Here is a 20918-nt window from a genome sequence, read left to right as displayed (position 1 = left end):
AAAGTACAGTCTGTTGTAGTCTAAGTAAATGCATTAGCATTACCAGCATTTCATGCTTGGTCCTCTGAGCAGTGCAGTGCATTGCTAGTAAGTGAGTAAAATCAGTACCAAAGAGGAAAGAATAGAATAGAGATGAAACTCAATGATAAATTTCTGTACCAAGCCACTCGGCGCTAGTAGTTTCAGTCTCCCATCAGAGATAGTGCCACAGTGCAAATTTTGTGCACTATCTTACTGCTATTATCAACAGAGAGCACAGAGAAGCGACATCCGCGCAGTGACGCACAACCGGGTATGCTTACAGCTCTTACCCCCTCCTTTCCCCAGCCCCTCGCCCCTCCACCATGCCGTCAATCGATAATAATGCAGTTCTACTACTTCCATGCCCAATACATTGTAATTCATATATTTTTATTTCCAAGTACTTACTATGTTGTAAATAATGATCTGATACCCCTAGTTACTGAGAACATAACCACACACCTCAAAGCAGCTTTAACTTCAAATGAATGATTGACACATTAACACACAGTTGATATTATAACAAATAAGAAATCCCTTCGAAAGCAAGACAGCAGAACACACCATATGCAAGATAATGGGGTATCACATCAATATCCTAGTACCACATGAAAATAAAAATAACAGAATTAAATGCACTGAGACAGGAAATATATAGAACTACATTAATAGAACCATTCAGCTTTCAGCCCCTGATGTGTACTCAAACAGGAAATACAGGATTTCAGGAGGACTGGCAAAGATATATTTCAAATAAACAAGCACAAGGAACAAAGATTTACAGGACAAGCACATGAGCACTTGGAATTCAAACAATACAAATACTGTAGCATCATGGGAACTATCGCTTAAAATCGATATAAGTTCGAACAAGATTAATCGATTAATCGATTAATCGAATTCGATGCAATCCAGCAATATTATCTCCACAATGCTTGACGTTATATGACTAATTAATTTGTTAGAAGGGCCCACTGATTGAGGTTAGACTTGAAATACTTGAAATACTTCACTTCGAGACAAACTGCCTTTAATTATTAATATCGCTCATTTCATGCTTACTTGCGTGCCATCTACAGAACCTGTATATAATTATCTACACGTTATGAATGACCTCCAGCGCCATCTAAAATGGGAGACTAAAACTACCTGAAGCTAGCTACAGATTGGAACCATAAGCCCCCATTAGACTTTCACCCGGGTGATCAGTACACTACTTACATAAAGGCAATTAATAAGCAAAATAAATCAGAAATGCAACTGCAGAATATGAAACTTCCCTGCGTATTTCCTGGATACCAACCCACAGATTTCGCAGGCTTGCTAATAATACACAGGTAATATACAGTTCTTAAGTTTAAACCCTGTAAATTAACCACTCCTTCTGACACAGGCAGCTTTTTAAGTCTAGCATCATACCGCTAGCTCCCTTCCACTATACAGAGGGTAATAAATACCAAGGTCACACGGTACTCAAAGCTTCACTCTCCTTACGCGTAATAAGGGCTCCTGCTCTGAACTCGCGCAGTGTCGTTCGTGTCCCAGACAGGGAATAAAATGATATTAACACTCAAATATTTCATAAATTGATGCAGAAAACTGCCCATATATATAACTAGGCTTCCCAACTCCAAGCACCGTATGGCCATGGGCACAGCCAAAAACGATTGCCCCATTTTGCCATTCTGTCAAATCCATACATCTACCCAAGTTGACATACACTGTCCACTTAAAACATCAGTCTTACTGATCACTACTGCCTTATGCTCACATAGAGGCAGTGCACATGCGATTGAGCATGGGACTTTTTTACTGTGTACTTGTTTACTGTGCCATCTGTAAAGGCTTTAATGATCCATCTGTGTGCACGCACTAGGGTGACTATTTTTTTGTCTGATGAGCTTATCTGGGTAATTAACCCTTTAACTGGGGAATAGTTTCATAACATCAACCAGCCAGTGGATAATTACTGTATTCAGTGCAACGTGCACTTTTGGAATGGGTACAGTAGCGTGCGGCAGATGTCAATACTCAACAGAAAAATATATTTTACTTGATTTATTTAAATTATTAGTGATATAGTAGAAATTCTATAGCATTATATTATTACAATTTTTCTTGTAAACCCGTAAATATATACATATATACACAATGCGTTCATACAAAAGTGAATATAAAAAGTGTTCCTTTCATTATTATGATGACATTGTTCAAGTTTTCTGATATGCTCTCTCTCTCTCTCCCTCAAGTCGTTCCACTCATGACTGAGAATCGTGACCAAAGGACTTTAGTTGTTTCTTTTATAAGCTGATACCATTCTGTACGAACCTGTGTTTTCCGGATAGTAACTCTCCATGGTAAGTCCATGATCTCTCTTACTTGATCAACCCATCTTTTTCTGACCCGTCCTCGTGTCCTTGTGCCAGAAACTTTTCCTTGGACAATTAATTTTTCCAGGTTGTCATCCTCTCTTCTCATAATGTGACGAAAGAATTGCAGGATTCTCTGGTACACAACTTGGCATAAACTTTCTTATATTCCAATTTTCCGGATGACAGAATCATTTGTTCGCCTGGCTGTCCACGGTATTCACAACATCCTTCTCCAACAACACATTTCAAAGGCGTTGGTTCGGTTCCTGTCTTTAGCTTTTATGGTCCAAGTTTCGCATACATACAGGAAGATCGAGAACATAAGCAAATGGACCAATCTTTTCTTCGTATTCATAGATATTGCTCTATCTTGCCAGATCATCTTTAATTTTGCCATAGCTGTACGTCCTAGAATGATGCGACGTTTGATTTCTTTTTCGCAGCTACTTTTATCCTCGATTTTTTAACCAAGATAAGGAAACTGACAGACTCTTTGGAGATTGTTCAGGTGCTGTGGCAGCTGAATCTCTGCACCTTTGTTGACAATCATTAGTTTTGTCTTGGTCCAATTAATTTCCATGCCAAGTTTGTGACTTTCCTGTTTTACACAATCCATTATCTCGACAAGCTCCTGTACACTGCTGGCTACAAGTGTGGTGTCGTCTGCAAAATGGAGGTTATTAATTCTCTTCCCACCAATCAAAAATCCTCCTTCCCAACTGTCGAGGTCATGCCTCATGATATATTCACCATAGATGTTAAACAATTGAGGTGATAAGATGCATCCCTGTCTCACACCTTTGGAGACTTTGAAACTTGATGATAGATTACCATCAACTCTGCCTTTGGCCAAGTTGTTATCGTATAAGCCTTTTATAGTGAAATGAGATGAGATGGAATTCCCATTTCCAACAAAGGAATGTTGAATTCATGTGCCTTTTCAACCAACTGACGTATATTCAGAATCTGTTCTCTAGTTTCTCTTCCCTTGACAAAGCCTGCCTGTTCTGACGGGAGCTGACATCTAATGTAAGGTTTCAAACGTTCATTTATGATATGCAATAATATTTTACTAGCATGTGATATTAGCGAGATGGTTCGATAATTCCTGCAGTTCCTTGCTGATCCTTTTTTGTGAAGTGGAATGAAGATGGAAATGAGCCAGTCTTGTGGCCATACACCATTGCTCCATATCTTGTTACAGATGAAGTGCATTAAATGTGCCCCCTTCTTCTCCCATTTCCTTAATCATTTCCCCAGTGATGCCATCACTTCCTGGTGTTTTATGATTCTTCAGGTGTTTAATTGCATCTTCTACTTCTCTCCTCAATATTGAAGGCTCTGATGCAGAGTTAGATTGATTAGGGTTGTACTTTTTGCAAACATTCCTGGTAGTCGCAACTGCATATGGATTTTCACAGTATCTTTTCCACCTTTCAATGGCCAGTTGTTTCTCTCCAATGAGGGTATCATCTTCATCTTTCACAACCCATGAACAGGGCTTGAAGTTGCGGGTAATTTTCTTTACCTTCATAAAGAGATCACGAGGTTGAAAGTGCTGCTTATGCAGTTCAATTTCCTCACAGATTTCATGAATCTGGTTTGCCTTATCAAGTCTGCACTGCTTTTGAATTTTCCGAGCTAGTGATGCATGCATTTTTAAATATTCATCAGTTTCATAATTGTTTCTTTTCAGCTGTTTCCTTTCCTCTATTAGGCTTAAAGTTTTGGCGCTTAACCATGGCTTCCTAGGAAATGAATTCTGCCCATGTATTTCCTTGCTTGCACTACTCTCAGCAGTCTTCAAGTTGTTCCATACCGAATCTGCAGTGTCAGTGGGATTTATTCCTAATGACTGTAGTTTGGGACGAGTAGCCTCGCCAAAGCTACAAAGAGCTCTATCATCAAATTTCATTTCTCGTACCTTTGTTGTGGTTTTGAGTTTTAGTCGCATTCTCATGATGACGAGGATATGGTGTGAACCACATTCAGCACCAGGGTAACTTCTGCTGTTTAAAACAGATAACTTCCAACAACTTCTGATCAGGATAAAATCAATTTGATTTCGTACCCTGTCTCCAGGGAATATCCACGTATATCGGCGGCGAGGGTGATGTTGAAAGAGGGTATTGGTAACAACCATTTCCTTATCTATACAGAATTGCAGAAGACGCTCTCCTCCATCATTTCTAGTCCCAAGCCCATATGGACCAACATGTACACTAAGGTGGTTATCGGATGACGTGCCACCAATCTTAGCATTGAAGTCACCTTGAATGATGAGAACTTCTCTCTGAGGAATGTTATCAATAGTGTTACCATTGGTAGTGGTGAAATGCCCAGCACCTTTCCAGTGTGTCTCACAGAGTCCCAAGATCTTCACCCCATGTAGTGTCATTTCTCTCTCAACAATTGATAGTTTGCCAGTCTGCAGTAAACCCCTCACATTCCAGGTTCCACATAATATCTCTCTGTGAAGCGAACATCTTTGATTCGAGGCTTCTCTCAACCCTGTCCCCCCCGGAGATCCAATTGGGGGACTTGAAACTCCGGAATCATATTTAATAGTAGGTATGAACATTTAGAATTGAGCAAAGCCATAGGGTTGTCTTGGGAAAGGTAATGAGGTGGGTTCCCGTGTCCTTACTCATATCAAGTAGGCCGCTCCTAACATGGAGAACAGATGCCCCTGCAGCAGCTCCTAACATGGAGTACAGACACTGCCTGAAGACAACTCATCCGGCCTATCTGCCATTGTGGTATTAACCTTCATCTGCCATCTAGGTCATTGGTTCTCTTTAACTATTGCCTCATCTGTCTGCTGCACCGTTCCAAATGTCACCTTCTCCTCTGAAGCAGCCATTAAGGACTTCACCGTAACCCTGGCAAGGGACCCTTACATGGAACTACCAGCCGGGTCAGCTGGACCAAGGTTTTTTTAAAGGTTATACATACTTTCTGCTTCATAGGTCATTCAGAAACTGCGCACAGTGTGGTAAATACGGAAGCACGGGCAAGCACACAAAGTGTCACATCACATTCCTCACATCAGTAGACAGTTTCCTGTCGCCTCTGATTTGACAGGCACACAACAAGTTTTCTTGAGTGATACCTACTTCCAGTCGGCGGGTTTTCAGATATGAAGTGACATGCGGTTAGTCGTTGAACTGGATCTCCAGAAGTTCTCTCTGAATGTTTTGGTTTCACTGTCGAATCACAATACTTTTCTGTAAGTTTTGATACCAAACTGAGATGAAAACTCAGCTAAGAATCAGTCCCACCTTTCTTTTGGAAGAGAACAAATGAATTGAAAACAGCAATGTCCAATAAGTGCCGGAACATTTTCAGGTAGTACTTCTTTAGTCTCCTCCGTGCCACAGAGTAACTGGTGACGCACTGGTCAGACAAATCGACTCCTCCCATTTCTTTGCTGTACTCTATACTCAGAGTAGGCTTGAACTTATTATTTCACTCTTATCCCGTAAAAGTTGAACACTGTTTTCATGGATGGTATTGAACATATGAACATCATTCTTGTCTGCCCACTTCATTATCATCAGTTTGTTCTTGTACTAGACTGTAAACTCTCCCTTTTGTAACTTTTGAGTCTTCAGATCTTTGGGTACATCCTTTCTGTTTACATGTAAAATGCCTGCGGCGTCAGTTTTCTTTTCAGCCAACAATTCAAACAGTCATGAAGAACAATAGTAATTCTTCATGTATCATATACATCCTTTGCCTAGTAGTACATCACCCATTAGTGACAGTACGACTTGGGAAGGCTTCTCAAGAGTCTTTAGTTCAATACCGTCAACTTCAGCTTGAACCTGTGTAGATTTTCCAGTGTACACTAGAATGTTCCAAACGAACCCAGAATCAGATTCGCACAAGTTGAAGGACTCCATCCCAAACCGTGCTCTTTTCTTCGGAATAAACATTTTCCAGCCAAGGCAACCTTTCCACAACAACAGACTCTCATCAGCGGCAAGGTCACATTCAGGGGTGTAGGCTGCTTGAAATCGCTCAACAATATGTTTCAACACACACCAAATTTTGTAAAGCTTTGAATTAGGGGCACTTGCAAGTGACTAATCTCATGTTTTAATCCGTATTGAAAACTGTTGATATACAATAATAAAGTTTTATTATGAATCCACCTGTTCAATACATTTTAATTTCATTTTAATGTATTGAACAGGTGGATTCATAATAAAACTTTATTATTGTATATTAGGGGCACTTTCCGGATCAAAACTTGCACTGTCGCTGAAGTGCAGGAATTTCACTAACAAATGAAATCATGATTCAGTCATGATATCGGTAAAGAATGGAGTATAAACCTGTTTGTTTTTACTGAAAAACATCCTCATTGTTGGCTTCTGAACTATGCTTTGTAGTAAAACTAGGCCTAACAACAGTTTTATTTCTGAGCTATTAATATGTTCCCACTTTTTGTCACTTCTAATTCTTCATTTTCCCAGCTTGAGTTTTTTTCAGTTGATTGTGTGGCATATAAATTTGTTTGATCAGCAATTAGAGCACATAGTTTGTCAGTAAAAAAGAATTCAAAAATGTTTAGCAGATCACATTCCAGTACAATGTGTATACCTGCATCTCCAATGAAAGGAAATCTAGATCTAGGCTTACTTGGAATGTCAGTCCATACAGTGCCGTCTACTACTACTACTACTACTACTACTACTACTACTACTACTACTACAGGATCATCATTTTCTGTGTCACTTTGCCCATCAGTGGACGCGTCAGTGTAAGTATCATGTAATAAATGTTCCACTATGTCATCGTCCAATTTTGATGTAAATATACACAAATAAATTCTTTAGGAATAATTTGGCGCGGACCGCACGAGGCAACACGAGATAGCTGTTGGACTGCTGCCTAGGCGCGAACTACCCGACTAGCGAGAGACCAGATAAAAATGAATAGGACAGCAATAATCACATCTAATATGAATGGAATTAGTTTTAAATTACAATAGTAGATGGCAGAAGTGATTAAGAATAGCCAGACGCCTATAGGCAGCTAACCCAACATAAGAACACATTTAGAATTACAAGAATGCCTAAAAGCGTCAAACCCAATACTAATGCGACAGCTGTTGATGCCTTTAGACGTCAAACCCAGTTAAGGGGTTAATATAGTAAAAAAACAGAAAGAAAGAATTCCATACAAGTGTAAAATTATTAAATATAGAGTGGATTGCACTGGGAAGAACAGCAAAATGTTTCTGCATTCAAAAAAATATGTGGCAAAACAAAATTACAGAAAACAAAACCAGCACTAAGGTAATCTATGAAGGGTCGGATACATGCTTGCCCAAGAATATCTAACATTGTTTGACATCTAGGACAAAAGGAAAACAAGTAATAATTAGTAGTAGAGACAATAAACACGACAGTAAAACCTTGATGCATCACTTTTCAAGGGGGAGCGGGAAACCAAGGATGGATGCAGGAAAACAATAAATGCGGGTAACATAAAATTGGGGGAAAGCAAAAGGATAAAATATGGGTACTGTATTTGGACATTTTTTCCTTATGTAAATCTCACAATAATAATAATAATAATAATAATAATAATAATAATAATAATAATAATAATAATAATAATAATAATAATAATAATAATAATAATAATAATAATTGGTTCATGCGCCCATGAACGTATGATTTATTGGCAATTCTCACTATTTTCGGTACTTTTCTACTTGTTTGAATTTAAGTATGATGTTGCGCTTACCTTTAATTATGTTACGTTTAGTTATTTTTCGTTGATTTATAACAAGTTTCCCTTGGCGTGCACTCATGTTACAGGTCATACGAACACTGTTTGCTTATTTCTTCCTTTCGCTTCGCTAACCTACGTCATTTTTTACGTCGCCTGTTGACTGGTCACATTACCTTCACATGACTGCTTGCGTCACCGGTAACATGTCTCCTTCTGGTACCGAGAATGTGTTCTTCCGCGTCTTTCTATTTTTTCATTGGTTATTTCTGCTTTTTCCCTTGCCTTTATTACATTATTAATTGTATGGAAATTATGAATATTCTTTCTGGACTTCTCTTTTTTCATTATTTTGTATTTTTTGGTAAGGTTTCTCATGTACTTTTTAGTAATTATTATGGTTAGTCTTGCAGCACTACTCTTTGTTGAATCTGGAATATTCTGCAGTGCTTCTTAAGGACTGCTACTCAACATGCTCCACTCCACTCTGCTCTGCACTCTGCACTCGACTCCGAACCTGGACTCTGTTCCAAGGCTCGACTTGAGGACTCGGCGTGAGGACTTGGCTCCTCACTTTGCTTCGGGCAGCCCGCTAGAACTGTCAATTCGCAGCAACGTCCATGGGGACTACACACCCAGCCTGCAAGCCTCGCCGCGTGTTTGGAAGCGGCATTTCTCATGACATGTAATCACTTCGCCCTGCTTGGGGCCGTTGACACGGGCTTGCCCTCCTGTATAAACAAAACTATGTCAAGCCGAGTACCTTCTACTTCGCACCAGCTGGCCTGTTCAGCAATTCAACTTTATTAAATTTCATGCGAGCCTGGAGTTAGCATTCTGCTTTACTTTTATGGGCACTTTTAATCTACGTTTGTCGGCATGTCTGATTTAGAAGATGACATTTCCTACTGAGCGGGTTTACCTAAAAGGATTTGTATTTTACACTGCAGTGTTGGACTATTAATCTGACAGCTCAATGTTTTCATTATTGTTAATGTTATCTTCCCGGTGGAGAATTTAATGTTGCAAGTCTGCCTCAAGTTCGTTATTAAATTTCGTGTCTTTTTCAATCTATTGTTAAAGCAACCCATGTTTTTTCTATTTAGCTTCGTCATTTGATGTTTTTGAATATTCATTTACTACTATGTAAAGTTTCAATACTGGTTTGGCTTGCGCCAGCCTTTCACATTTAATGCAATATTCAGATAGTTCTGAATTTTCTCAGTTTCAATTTATAATCACTATCATGTGCACGGCCGGTGGTCAGTTCGGCTCAAGGTTAGGTGTACGTCACTTGAATTTCGTATTTAATCATGGATCAAATTATTCAAATAATTTATTGTTTTTTTCTGAAAGATTATAATAAATGTTGTTGTTGACTGCTGATCCTTTATCTTTCATTCCCGTAAAACTGGGAATTACTCCTTGTTCTTTCCTGGTTTTACCAATAATAATAATAATAATAATAATAATAATAATAATAATAATAAATGGTGTGTGGCCTCTGGAGAGGCCTGGTGCAGATCTTTCGAGTTGACACCTGACTGGCGACTTGCACATCTATGAAAACGCAGCCCTACCTATGATAAATTTTAATGCTGAAGACGCTCTGAAGTGGCATAAAGCAATTGAAAGGGATGGAGATTATTCAAAGAAATAACAATGTGTGCTTATAGGATGTAACAATGTACTGTAAAAGTAACAGGGGTGCATGATAAAAGTTGGCTTTGTGAAAAAAAATAATAATAAATGTGAATTCATTCAGGGCTGACCCTCTTAAACCTTTCCTTTCGTCCTTCCATCACTGTATTCACTCACCACCACCATCATCATCATCATTTTACAGTTCCAGTTACCTGGGTACTGTTGGCAAGCCTCATCCATTCTGTCTTACTGATGATGATGCTTGTTGTTTAAAGGGGCCTAACATCTAAGGTCATCAGCCCCTTCTCTCTTATTGAGATACGTTCTGTTGTTAATGACGTCCTCCAGTGTCCTTCCCCAATCTGCAATGTCCATCTTTACGATGTCCATCCAGTGGGTTCTTGGTCTTCCCACCATCCGTTTCCCTGACATATGTCTCTCCAAGTTAACACATGCTGTCCTTGTTGGCTCCATTCTCATTACATGCCCAAACCACCTCAGTCTGGACATGCTGACCCGATCTAACAATGATGTGTAATAATCCCAGCTTCCTTCCTAACCACATCACTCCTTAACTTGTCCAGTTTGGTTTTTTGAATTGTGGACCTAAGGAACTTCATCTCGGATGCCTGCAACCTTAATGAGTCTTTCTTAGTGAGGGTGCAGGTTTCAATACCATGGTTAAGATTGGTATGAAGTACTGATTGAACATCACCAGCTTTGATTTTGTTGGCACTTTGGGATCCCAGAGGAGTGTTCCTACTTGATAGTAAAAGTGAGAGCTCTTTCGCACTCTATTTGCCAACTCCTTTGTGGCTAGTGTATCTCAAGATATTACACTGCCGAGGTATGTAAAGCTTTCCACACTTTCTAGTGGATGGTTTCCTAGCATGATGTTCGTTGGTCATCCCTCTCTGTTTATTGTCATCACTACTGTTTCGAATTCACTTACCTTGAGATTGAACTCCTGGAACTTAACTGTATTCATTAGTTTCCATAATTCCATGTTTCTAATTAGTGGAAGAGTTGTTTTCTCCGTAACTGTATGATTTTAAAATTGTTTACAGGTGAAAAACACAAAGTGTACAATAAATGAAATGAAATGCAATGAATGCTACTAAATTCAACCACTTATCTATGGATTTCCAGGTTCTACAAATCTTCTCTGCCATTACAACTTGCATCTCAAATGTAAGACAATCTTGAGTTTTTGAAATAGCATTTATGGAAAAGTTGTCTTGTACTCAGGGACCAACAAATATATAGAATTCACATACAGGTAGGATACATTAAGGTAGGACACATTAACTATCATACAAACCAAATTATGCACTGTAACTAATACATGTAACAAAAAAGTACCATATTTACGAAAATAATATCCGCATATTTTATTTTTAAACTGAGACATGAAATTGGGGTGCGGGTTCTATTTGCGTCAAGGCTGGCAACTTTTCGATGTTGGATGTATAGTTATGCTTTGTGTAACCGCAGATGGAAGAAAACTGCCCCCCCCCCCCCCACGTAATTTTTAAACGGAAAACAATTCAGACTTTTAAATCTGCATTTACATTTTTTTTTAAATAGTATTTTACAGAGTAATTTAAATTAAAAATTTCTCCGTATCACAATAGAATAAGTCTTCCGGAACGTGCAGGGGTAGCTTTTTTAGAAATAGGAAAGGACTTCCACCTTATCAATACTTATTTATTGTACATATTATGCTACAGTGCTGGTTTTGACCACCTACATAGGATCATCTTCAGCTGAACAATACATTCACATATAGATCATGAAGCTATGTTTGAGATTACATTGTCTGGAGAATGCCACATAACAAATATTTGGTCATGTCCAAATGGGACATGTTAAAACGGGAACTGGCGTGTATGTCACTATGCGTGACAATGAAATTATATGTCTATAATGATATGCTTTAGGTCTTAAAATTAGTTTATAAAACATTATCTCCACTTAAAACTAACTTATAAGTACATAAGACAAAAACAATATATGTGGAAACATACTAGCTGCCAAGATGAACACGCAGCAGTACACAACAAGCTCACATATCAAACGCAACTCATCCACACCAATAACAATAATCATAACACCACTGCACAGCTATAGATGGGAAAGGAGCTACCGCTTTGAATCCAATGCCACTCAAATATTACAAATGTCACAGAACAACATGATTCAATTTTAACATAAAAGAACTAGATTCAACACACAGCAGAGCTGAATATACATATTTTATCCTAACTGTATCCATACGCCTGGCACTCTTTTTAAACTTGGAAAGTGTTTTATTCTATGCATATATATGAAGACAAAATCTTTTATACATATAATGTCATAATTTTACAAGCAAATTATATCATTCAAGCTCCAAAAACAGCAAGCAAGTGTATAACTATGAAAATAAGACTTGAACACAGAAGTCAACCGATGAACTGAATAACACGCAAGACACGAACGTTCACCTGCATGAAGTGTTCCCACATATATTGTTTTTGTCTTATATACTTATAAGTTAGTTTTAAGTGGAGATAGTGTTTTAAAAACTAATTTTAAGACCTAAAACATAACATTATAGATATATAATTGCAATGTCACACAAAGTGACATACACGCCAGTTCACGTTTTGACATGCCCCATTTGGATGTGACCAAATATTTGTTATCATATGGCATTCCCCAGACAATGTAATCTCAATCATAGCTTCATGACCTATGTGTGAATGTACTGTTCAGCTGAAGATGACCCTATGTAGGGGATCGAAACTGGTACTGTAGCATAATAAGTGCAATAAATAAGTTTTGATAAGGTGGAAGTCCTTTCCTATTTCTCAATGTGTACTTCGTCAATACGGATATGAAGATCATAGATTATGACAGGGGTAGCTTTCTACACTTTCTTTCACCTCGGTTTGTCGACAGTATGTTTCATAGTTGCTAAGTTCAAGTGAAATTGTAATTCTTTTGTATTCGGCGTTTTAAGGAGTGCCTCAATATCAGGTAACAGGCAGTGTGCAGAGAAGTAGAATCCGCAAACACTGGCGATGTCAACATTTGGAAAAAAAGTGTGGCTCATAATTATAATCAATTTGTACGCACCAAACAATACTGTCAATGCCAATGAAACTGCACTGTTTTTTTACGCCTAACCCAAACGGACGTTTTTAAAGGAGATGCAGTCACTGTACTGTGTTGCAATGCAGACGAAAGCGAAAAACTTCCTCCCCTCACCATAAGAAAACTCAATAAGCCACGATGTTTCAAGGGCATCGGGTACTTTCCGTGCAAGTTCAAGGCATCTCAAAATGCAAACAGTACAGTAATCCAACAAAGAAAGCACTTGCATAGGGGAGCCAGCACAATTTGTCCTTGTCTTTGAATCGTGTTTCTTTTTTTCTTTCGTTGTGTGAGGTTATGCTTACCACCAAGTTATCCATTTTTATTTTTATTTTGCTAGTGGTTTTACATCGCATCGACACAGATAGGTCTTATGGCGACGATGGGATACGAAAGGCCTAGGAGTTGGAAGGAAGCGGCCGTGGCCTTAATTAAGGTATAGCCCCAGCATTTGCCTGGTGTGAAAATGGGAAACCATGGAAAACCATCTTCAGGGCTACCGACAGTGGGATTCGAACCCACTATCCTGAGTTATCCAAGTGCATTATTTGAATACTGTAAATGCACCTTGTTGGATACATTTTGGTTTGGTTTCCTTTTTTCCATTGCATTTGAAAGGTTTAAACTGTGATTCAGTGTCAGTTGCATGCAGTAACATGTCTTGAATATTTTGTGACACGGCAAGGGTTGGCATTTCTGAAGGATAAGTTGGCTGTTAATTCGAAATCACGTAATTCGAAGTCAGATTTTTGCGTCCCAAACAGTTCGAATTAACAAGGTTTTACTATATCGCAAAACTAACATCAGTGTTCGCCAGTGGGTCTTTTTCAAGCGTTTACATTTCACGAAAAGAATTATCTACTATCGGTCGTGTTAATATCCGAGTAAAGAGAGACCGCATGTGGAAAGTTTTTTAGACGTGCAGTGTGATGAATTTGTAAGTAGTTTAGGAGAGGATTCTAGTGATGCAAGGGAATGAATCTTCCGATCTACAGGGAATCGAGCCTATTGAAAGTTCAGATTAATGAAATACCTAGCCCTACTTGTTAATTTTCTTGGCAAAGTATAGCAGTGATTATGTATTTGTATAATCTCGATTATGTTCAGGCAAAGCAGCTATATCGGTAAATTTACACGTTCATATTTGCGTAAAGACCACGTGGACATCGCGGAGTGATATGAAATGTTTGTTTACGCCTACATTACTCTTTCGATGGAAGGAATTTTAGTTCATTTCATTTTTTTTCAAAATGATCCTTCCTAAAACTAGGACGCAGGGATTATTCGCATAAATACAGTAGTTGATATACAGAAACAAGTTAATTACTGAGACAGCTTTAATAATTACTACTGCATGTTAATAAATGAATACTATTTCAAGACAGCACTATCGTTTGGATTGAGAATAGTGGACTACAAACAAAGTTATTCAGAAACTAATAGAAGAATGTGAATGCAGATAGGATTTTAATGATGAAATAGGCACTGCCTCACAAAATAAAGGCATTGATTGCAATACTATTCCACAAATTCGTATCTTACCCTTCTTTGGCATTTTTCTCCTCCGTAACATTTTTCTCCGTTTTTTCTTGATTTTATTAGGAATCTCTTCAGTACCAGATTTCTCTGCATCAGCCTCCACTTCATTGTCACTATTTATTTGAACTTTGTTGGTCCCATCACATAATTTAGCTGCTGAAACCCTGTAAAAGACAAGAATATCATCCACAACAACAAGGCAAAGTAAGAGAGGAAGTTGAATATAGACACTTGAAAGGTGAAAATGAGCATCTACTTAAGCACAGATTGGGACAGTTAAGCCTAATTCTGCTCAACTATGTCACTGTGTTTTTCTTTCAATGTTCCTATCTTTCTACATATGACTTCATTTGCACTCATTTGTTCCTATCCACTACTTATATTGACCTGTTGGGTTCCTTTTCTTTTGTGTTTGTCCAGTGCTCCTGATCTTTTCCCATTGGTATTCATCTTTTTACATTTTTGTTTCTTCCCTCTTCCTTTGTTTATCTGGCTTTCTTCTATCCTACTGTAATATCAAAAACACAATGAGCATGGACAAGGATCCTTTAAAGTCACCCCTCTCAGTGAAGAGATGGAAGAAATTCAAAATTATGCTGGTATGAGTACGTTCAAAGGCGAGGCAAAGAACATCCTGAATGAGTTCTGTGTAAAAGTCTACCTAAGAAACATTCATTAAAAATTTCTTAATGACTATTTATTATTAGTGATTTAAGCCCACTAGGGAGCGCTTATGACTAGTTCTCTTTGGATGCTCGCTTTCGTTCCCAATACAAGTGGGGTTGGATCAGTTCACCAATGTGTGATTGTAACCTGGAAGAGCAGACGATTGAGCACCTGGACCAACACTGTCCTCTTCATTCGTACCCTGGCACTCCAGATGATCTGTTCACTCTCACACCTGGTTTAACTGAATGGCTGAGAAGGATGAACTTTAAAGTTTGATTTTGCCTTGTATATATATATATATATATATATATATATATATATATATAGTATAAAATCACCATACGATTCAATAAATAAGTTTTTCCTTTCTTTCCTGTGAAAGAGGTTTGAAATATTTAACAACCTTTGGTAGAGGAGACCAAAGTTTACCATTTGACAAAATTTGGGGCAGTCTAAGACATCAGTATCGGAAATCCCAGCAGAAGCTTTCTGCATTTCATTGAGCCACATGCTACAGTTCAGAGTTCGCTTTCACTTGGTAGGTTCCAACTGGGAACACACATGGCCCAAAAATTTTCCAGAGGATAAGTCTTTCAACTTTTTCCACATCGTCCATGTTACCTTTCCTGTTCATCAGTAAGGTCTCCGCAGCATATAGAAATTGGGGTCTGACAACAATTTTATAATGATTGCTGATGAAGTCTCTCAGCCTCTTTTCTAAGAAATCTATCTTCACGATAACGTACATATCGCCATAAGTGTGCCCTTGAGTGATAATGGATGGTTAGAACTCTCTCTTGTTCTTCATACCATGACAAGTAGCTACGACACAAATCATAGTAATACACTCCCATCTTCCGGGCATATTCAGCACCTATGGTTTCAGTTTTGGGTTTGATTTCCTTCTCTTCTTCTCCCCCAGCTTTCTTTTCAGCTTTTTCATCTCCTCCGCTTTCTCCTTCCTCACCATCAACAGAACGTACTGAATCAAGAATCTTAAAGTTGACAAGGTTGAGCTCCTTTTCATCATCCTTTCCACCACTCTCTTCATCGTCACTCTTGGATTTGTCAGCCAAGAGAGCCTTGAACTTGATGTGATTCAAGGAACACAGATGATGTTCATAAGACATTAATGTATTGAATCTTTGTTTACACACCTGGCAATATGGATTCAAGAATTTCACCATATTCTCATGATCCTCAGAAGTCATGTGTGTTGATTTGGGCTGCTTGTAATTGAGCTTACAAATGGCACAGAACTTTGTTCTATCAGACAGTGTATGCCGGAACTCTTCAGTTTCCTCTAGCATGCGTTGCTTTTGACGTTGATTTTTACGCATTCGCTGCAAGGTCTGCTTATGTAATAATGATTGTTTCCTCATGGCATTTTTGTGTTTAGGTGAATAGAGGTGCATTTTGTACTCCTGTACTGTGTCACATTGTATTAAGCAATGAGGACAGGACAGATCATACGCAGGTTTCTTTCGTTGACCTCCTTCAGTTGTAGAATGAGCATCAAAATCTTGATCTTTTGCTTTGTTAGCTTCTGAAATGGTTTTCTCTTCACCATTCTTCTTCTTGACTTCGTTTTCCAAGGTGTTCATATCACTTACTACTTTATCTACCGGTACATCTAATTCTACGCTGTTGCTTTTGTCATAAATTTTTGAAATATCCTCTTTCAGATCTCTTACCAAGGAATCAATTCGGCCTTTTATCTCTTGAGCCTGGGCCTCGATTTTCCCTTCGAGTTTTTCAGATTGTGTCCCAATCAAAGTAGTTAGTTGCATAAGCATAATGCCTACCCGGTCGTTGGCTTCCTCCTCCGAGACAACTTCAAAATCAAAACTGCCTGGGTCTTCCTCATTTTCTATCAGATCCTGGCTTAGTCTCTCTTGTAGTTCCGACTTGCTCCTAGCCGTCGGTAACCCTCGGGATATCAGCGCCTTTCGTAAAATCACTACGGTCATTTGATCAATTTTCATCGTTAAGTTTCGGAAGTCCTGTCGCGGTCGCCAATTTATCGTTCTCTATATGCGATTTTCTATTTTACAACAATAAAAATATCACAAGAGAACACTTTTACATATTTCTAAAACAACTTTATTATCACTACGAAACTTATCCTGTCAGAAGAAGAAAAAAACAATCCCTCGAGAGCAAACAATCACTCTCTAAAACAATCTACATAGAATATATATGTTTCACATCAGAGACGTAATGGTGCTGTTTCTTGACGCCATATTGAAAGTCTGTGTGTCCGTACCTCCGTTGCTATTTTAACCAGGATAAGCATATGTACGTTATACGTCCATGGACACGAAACTTAAATATATTAACGTTATACTTTCGGCTCATCGTAAAACTTCAAAATACGATTATTGAAGGTTTTATCATAATTAGGATATCTGTCCTACGACAGATGATGATGATGATGATTGATGAATTGCTTCAGGTGTTATCAGCTTGCAACAGGAAGAATATGTTTCTGGCATCCAAAGGCTATTTCAAACCTTTGTGTTCAACTTGCCAGATGTAAACTTACACTGTTTAACATTCAGAAGAAAACTGATGCGATAACTTTATGCCAAATGACAATGAATTTGTGGTTTTGAATGGTTGAGTCTATATTTAACATATCTTCCTTTCTCCGTAAATACATTTTTTGTATGTCAGAATTATGCAAATAACTTACAAACCGGCAGATAGGGAATCTGCCACCTGGGCGACTGCCCTAAATGCAGATCAGTATTGATTGATTGATTGATTGATTTTATTTTTAGTCAAAAAGTGAGTAAATCTAGTAGATGTTTGACAGAAAATCGTTTAGATAACAGACTGTAAATCCTTTCTACACTTTTATTGATAATTCCACATAAATCACATACTTCCCTCTGATCTTTTATCATCAGTTAACCGTCTCCAGATTCCCAGGTGCGGTGTATGAGCACGCGCCACTTCAGTCGACTCAGGTACCATTCTTCTTCCAGCACTTGGTTCCAATCCACTCCTCTGTGTTCTAGATCTTGTTTGACTTGTTCGATCCATCTCCTTCGAGGTCTGCCTCTAGGTATTTTGCCGTCTAAGGTTTTCTCTAACCATTCCTTAGCTACTGAGCAAAAATCCACTCTCATTACATGGCAATACCATTTCAATCTTGATCTAATTATAGTATCACATAGCAATTCTCTTATCTGAATCTCTTGGCGAATCCTCTCGTTGCAGACCTTATCTCTTCTGGTTTTTTGTAGCACTGTGCAGAGAAATTTCATTTCTGCAGCTTGTAGTCTACTTTCATCTCTGCCTGTGATTATACAAGTTTCAAGGCCATAGGTTATTATGGGCAAGAAGTAAGCTTGATAAAGTGTTCGTTTGTTAACTATTATAAATAAACATCAGGCATATCTTTGCTCTCATGTTCATGGAATTGCTTGATTATTTCTATAAATTTATCTTCAAACTTAAAAAAAAAATTTTAAAAAAAACACTGATAATTTCAATTGTAGTCATCTTCAGTGTTTCTTGCAGGTAAAACCTTACTATTCTGGCTTCCATACTTTCTACCCTTTTGCTTTTGTAATTTCTTCAACTCCTGATAGCTTCACCCACATCAGAAGACATCCCTAACAACCAGCTGTAAGAAATTAACCATACACATTCACAGATACAACAGTGAACACAATGAATGCTCTAAAGTGTGGCAAAGGAACTCCCGGAAACACTAAATGACAGTGATAACACAAAACTGTTCAATAAGAAAAAATATGCTGTACTTGCCACCCTTTTAACACAACTTGCACCGCGTCTGTCACTCACAAGAAACTGCAGTACGTGTTTCTCTTTTCCACAGAGTATTTATACACCCTACATTAGTAGATTTCTGAATATCATGTTTTGAAAATTTGTAACATATTTTGCATATGCCACTTCAATTATAAATCCATGTTACCACATTTACAGGGCAAGTTAGCAACTGACCAACAGCACATGGAGGCCACAGTGAGATCACACTAAAGAAAACAACGAAATACATCCTTATGTGTACTTATATGACTGTTAACAAAAAAATCCAATACTCACAAGGAAAGGTCACAGCAGTTGTTTGGAGAATAGGACAGAACTATTTTCATTCTTTTAATGATCAGAAACACAAAACTCCTTCCAAAGTTTTAGATTCTGTGGTGCGATGGCATGGACTGGAGAGGAAGGAACGGATGTGGTTCAGTAGGTTTCCCCTATCTACATGCAAATAGCGCAGTGGCCACAACTCACAAGACAGGTTATTCGCTAGAGTAGATCACATTATCTGTGTGGTGTGGAAGTATGTTTACAGAGCGAGTAAGTTTGTACACTATGGTTGCCCTCAACCATCACATATGCGGTTAATGTGAAACAGATGGTGGATTACTTTGGTATTTCGGAAGATGCACGTACAGGTGAAGATCATGTTATATGTGAACAAATAAAGAAACAGTTGTCAGAAGAAGAAGAACAACAACAACGACCTGTAATGGCAGAGTTGAGTAAACTTGTAACTGATGAGAAGTGATCAGGTGAAGAAAGTGATAATGCCACAATGGTGAGTAATGAAGCAGTGTCACCAGTGGCAGATGTCTAGGAAAGCAGTAGTTCATCTTATCAGCCATCATTTCTATTTTTTTATTTTTTTTAGCTTTTATTTTTTTAAGTTTCCAGAAGGATATCTGGCTGATGCATACAAGATTTGAACAAAACAACCTAGGAAAAAAGATAAAAATCTTGATCCTACCCAGTTGCATCAATTTGGATTAACAAATGACACAACACTTTACCTAAAACTTACAGCAGTTTTGGCACAGAAAAGAAGAGTAAGACTGTGTTACTGTTAAGGAACTCTGAAAAGATGCTCAAACAGCAGTGATCATCAGACTCAAACAGCCTGCAGGATATGATACACCATAAAGTGCGTGATATTTTATAACAAAGACAGAGGAAAATTTCATAATACATGACTACATTATGTCACAGATGTTTTTCATTTGTTATTTTAAAAAACTGTATAACAAGAAACTTTGAATTATTCTCATAAGACTCAAAAGACTCTTACAGACACTTGAAGTGCACCTGCGCTATGATCTGAGTGTATCTTATTGGTATGTGATTTTCTGTTTCAACATTGGTCATTTCCCCTCCTGTTCCTTCCCCTTCCCTTCTCAAGTGTAGTTTACGTGGCTGGTTGTGTCCAGCAGTTGAGTATCATTATTATTTGTCACTCTATCTGAGCATCTACTTTGGGGTTCCTTCTTGAACCCGAGGCTGCTGAGCTGTGAGCATTGGAGTGGAAGTCGTGAGTGTATGTTGTAGCAGCGAATGGGCGTGTAATTGGGTCCAAGTTGTACTTCTGCGTGTGCTGAGCTGTGGGCATGTGCCGGGCTTATAGCCTAGGGGCCTGTTGAAGGCCGTTCCATTTTCGTAATTTGTAATACTTTTATATTACTTTTGGTAATAGAAGTTCTGTTCTCTCGTAATGAATGTACGAGGCCAATAGAGGTTTATTGGTTTACTGTTGTAAGGTGCTTCAGTTATGTTTTTGTAAATATTTTGCCACCTTAGAATAAAGGACAGATGAATTTATGGATGGAAAACTCCCAACCCCAGTTCACTTCACTTCTTCTCTGGATACATTCCTTTTTCCTCGGTCCTAATGCTAGTACCTTCTGAATTGTGATTGGGCTATAAAATTTTAAAAAGAGAATTGATTCTCAAACTCCGCCGCTCTCAAACCTTCCAACTTGTGGGTAAAAAGGTTTA

The 20918-nt window shown here is 38.3% G+C and overlaps 1 protein-coding gene across 1 annotated transcript in view; it reads right to left on the bottom strand.

The window, feature by feature from the left end:
* Positions 1–20918, bottom strand: part of puf (ubiquitinyl hydrolase 1 puf) — an 870156-nt gene that overhangs the window by 769567 nt on the left and 79671 nt on the right. The window contains exon 8 of the mRNA XM_068225443.1: positions 14463–14623. Coding sequence (XP_068081544.1) covers positions 14463–14623 — 161 coding nt within the window. The remainder of the gene's footprint in view (positions 1–14462; positions 14624–20918) is intronic.

The sequence above is a fragment of the Anabrus simplex genome, chromosome 1, assembly GCF_040414725.1.
Source record: "Anabrus simplex isolate iqAnaSimp1 chromosome 1, ASM4041472v1, whole genome shotgun sequence".
In the NCBI taxonomy this organism is placed as follows: Eukaryota; Metazoa; Arthropoda; class Insecta; order Orthoptera; family Tettigoniidae; genus Anabrus; species Anabrus simplex.
This window is presented reverse-complemented; position numbering and strand designations above follow the sequence as displayed.